General features: G+C 35.8%; 1 protein-coding gene across 1 annotated transcript in view; it reads left to right on the forward strand.

Moving 5' to 3' along the window:
* Window positions 1-2,770, forward strand: part of LOC106099711 — a 31,831-nt gene extending 29,061 nt beyond the window's left edge. The window contains exon 11 of the mRNA XM_013278333.1: window positions 2,718-2,770. Within this exon, the coding sequence (XP_013133787.1) occupies window positions 2,718-2,770 (53 nt within the window). The remainder of the gene's footprint in view (window positions 1-2,717) is intronic.
* Window positions 2,771-3,064: the final 294 nt, after the last annotated feature.

Here is a 3,064-nt window from a genome sequence, read left to right on the forward strand (position 1 = left end):
TGGCGCTGCTGCCGCTCCTGCCTCTCCTGCCGCCCGCGGGCGCCCCCTCACTCCCTCCCCTCACACACATTTAAGTATCAAAACCATTGGTCGTTTCACAGAATCATTTTATCGATGTATACGTTTTTACCTTCTATGTTTCATTTAAAAGACACCAAGGAATTCCACATCCTGAATTTAGTCTATATATTTTCTTAAACTTTGTCCAATTTATTTTTTTAATAATTTTGATAGTACATATTTGGTTACTTATCTAAATAAGGTTATTGTGTAAGTGCAAGTGGAGGCGAGTAAAGGCGAGTAAAGGCGAGTGGAAGCGCGTAGTGTATCGTAGTTAATGTGCGATGTCTATATCTATCTCTAGTCCCCGTAGTGCTGCTGTATCGTATCTGTTATTGTAAGTAGTGAACTATCTCTCTTATACTTGTAGCGTATCAACTTCGTCCATTTCATTATTTCTATACTCCTTTACTTTAAATGCACGATTAAGAGGTTTTAATGTCTGGGTAACGTTTTATAATATCATTAACCTGACCCTTTTCCTTCCTGGTGTCAGCACAGTATATACATCTATATCAGCCGCTTTATCTAAAATAACTCCCTTTTAACCATATCCTCTTTCACACAATCCATCATTACTTTCTTTGGTTATCTTCTACTTGTGTAGCCATCCATAGATAATCTCATTGCCTTCTTGTTTGTGATCCGTGACAATTTTGAATACCGACATTGTAACCTCTTTTTCGATTCCCTGTTTCTTTTGATTTGTTAATGAGTTATACTCAATTTAATGTCGTTGGTTGACTTCTTAGTGTATATTTGAAACAGGTAATAAATGTGCCAAATATTGTTATTGTATGAATAGATTTTTTTTCTTATATTAAAGAATAAAATATCGATGTATTGTTTTTGAATATTTTGGTATATTGTGAAAGTAAAGTAAACACCAATTCGAAATTGTAATTTAGAATGTATCTTGATATCGTGAGCTGAAGGTTCCCTGGAAGGGAATATCGATGTATTTGTAGATGTGGTTACTAATTATATAAAACGTGATTCACTAATACGATGTGTATCATAGCTTAAAACGAAAAATGTAAATTTCGATGTCAATTTTAGATGCTCGTTTAGTTCGGGCGAGTTTTGTATGGAAAAGATTTGCTACAGCAGTTTTTGCAAACATTAGTATTCTAAGAAATATTTTATCTGATGTTATGTAACCATCTTTCTGTCGTAGTTTTCTTTTTCCATTTCTTCTTCTTCTTCTCTCTGTCATCTATCACCTCTGTAGTCTTTGACAGATTTTAATGCATCGTTATTGTTGTTATAAATGATGTCACCAGGAGACTATGAACTTCATAACTTTATCTGGCTATCCTATGAAGCAATGTCTGTCACGTGCCAAGCTGTCAGTTTAAAAACTAAGGAAGTTCACAATCTACCGGTGGCATGGATATAAAGAGACGCGGTCGCGGGCGCGGGTCAGTTTGTTGTTAAAAAGAGAATTTACAAAATATATAAACGGCCGTTGGTATTAAGTTAGATCGTAGTGTATTTTTGTATTGTCTACAAGCTCGCGGTCGATTTGACAAAAAAGTATCAATTTAAAAGAGTATATCGTATTTGAAAGCAGAAAGTTTTGTTTGTACCTGGACTCGTGGAGAACGTAATGATCCGTCCACTGCGGAATTCGAGGTAGTTAGTTAAGGCGCTGCGTAGGTCCCTGCCACTGCCACTGTCCTGCTTCCGAAGGACCATGTAGTTGCCCAGGATACACGCCTTTAGAACAAACTTTACTTACCTGTAGACCCCCAATTGTTCCCTCGTAGGACTCCTAAAGCTGTCCCCTCCCTCTCCCCGCCCCCCGCACAGCTCCGCGGCCCCCGCACCTCGTCTCTGTTGCATTCGTCTCGCGGATATCGTTCAGTACAAATAATACTCTACAATCCTGTCGTCCATTAAAACAAGTTATTTTACAAATACATTCCAAATACAGTCCGAGAACTGAATTTTTTAATTATTTATGAATAATTAAATTCTTCTAAAGGATATAGACGTCTCCTGATCCTCGAGATCCTGCATATTATTTACTTTTTTAATGAATTTCATGTCTAATTTGCTGTCGATGTCCGCAAGCCGTGTGTCACATAGCGTCCACACGCACTCGGTGCCAAAACATTATTTATTAGATCATAATTATATATATTTACATTTTATTGATATACATAGTATTTGTTTACTTTGATATTGTATGTACTGGACTGAGGATTCATTGCAATGTGTTTATGAATACTCTTATACCGAATATACGAACTACGTAATATGTTGTTTTATTTGTCTCTTCCTTGCCTATTTCTTTCCTAGTTTTTCTACTGATAAATAAGTTTTATCAAGTTTTGATAGTAGTAGATCCTTCCTTTTGTCTGTAAAATTAAAATTTAACCAACTAATATTAACTACACTCAAATATTTCAATCAATTATTTATTTAAAGTGTAGATATCAATAAGCAAAATCAATGAAAAAAAAAAAAGAAACCTTCCAAAATAAATCCGGGCACATGATATGCTATTTGTACATATAATTTTTCATTTCAGTTGAATTCGACTATACAGTAATATTATTTCAGTCTCTTAATATAATTATGTGCTACAGGCAAAAGCCTCGTACTCTGTTAATGTGAAATTAAAAAAGTGAGTAACGTTTGTGTTCATCCAGACTATCCTCAACATCCGTTTAGCTTACACTCTGATAGATACGTGAAGGAGTGACTATAACAGCGCTTGCTTAATGCAGACTGGTTTATTGACGTCACGTAGACGTATCGGTCGGACGCAGCCGACCGTTCCTTTTCATGTATAGTACAAGCGCATACACAACACACTCTAACAAACATCCATCCATAAACTATCCTAAACTGTCGCATTTACGAGTATATTAGTATGAAGCATGATTTCATGTTAAAAATGTATAGATGAATTGTCACAGAAGCAAGCTAAGCTTTGTTATGGAAACGATCTTCGATTATGCTCTACTACACTTAGCTCTTAAAATTCCTGCCTACA

The sequence above is a fragment of the Papilio polytes genome, unplaced genomic scaffold (assembly GCF_000836215.1).
Source record: "Papilio polytes unplaced genomic scaffold, Ppol_1.0 DF824325.1, whole genome shotgun sequence".
NCBI lineage: Eukaryota > Metazoa > Arthropoda > Insecta > Lepidoptera > Papilionidae > Papilio > Papilio polytes.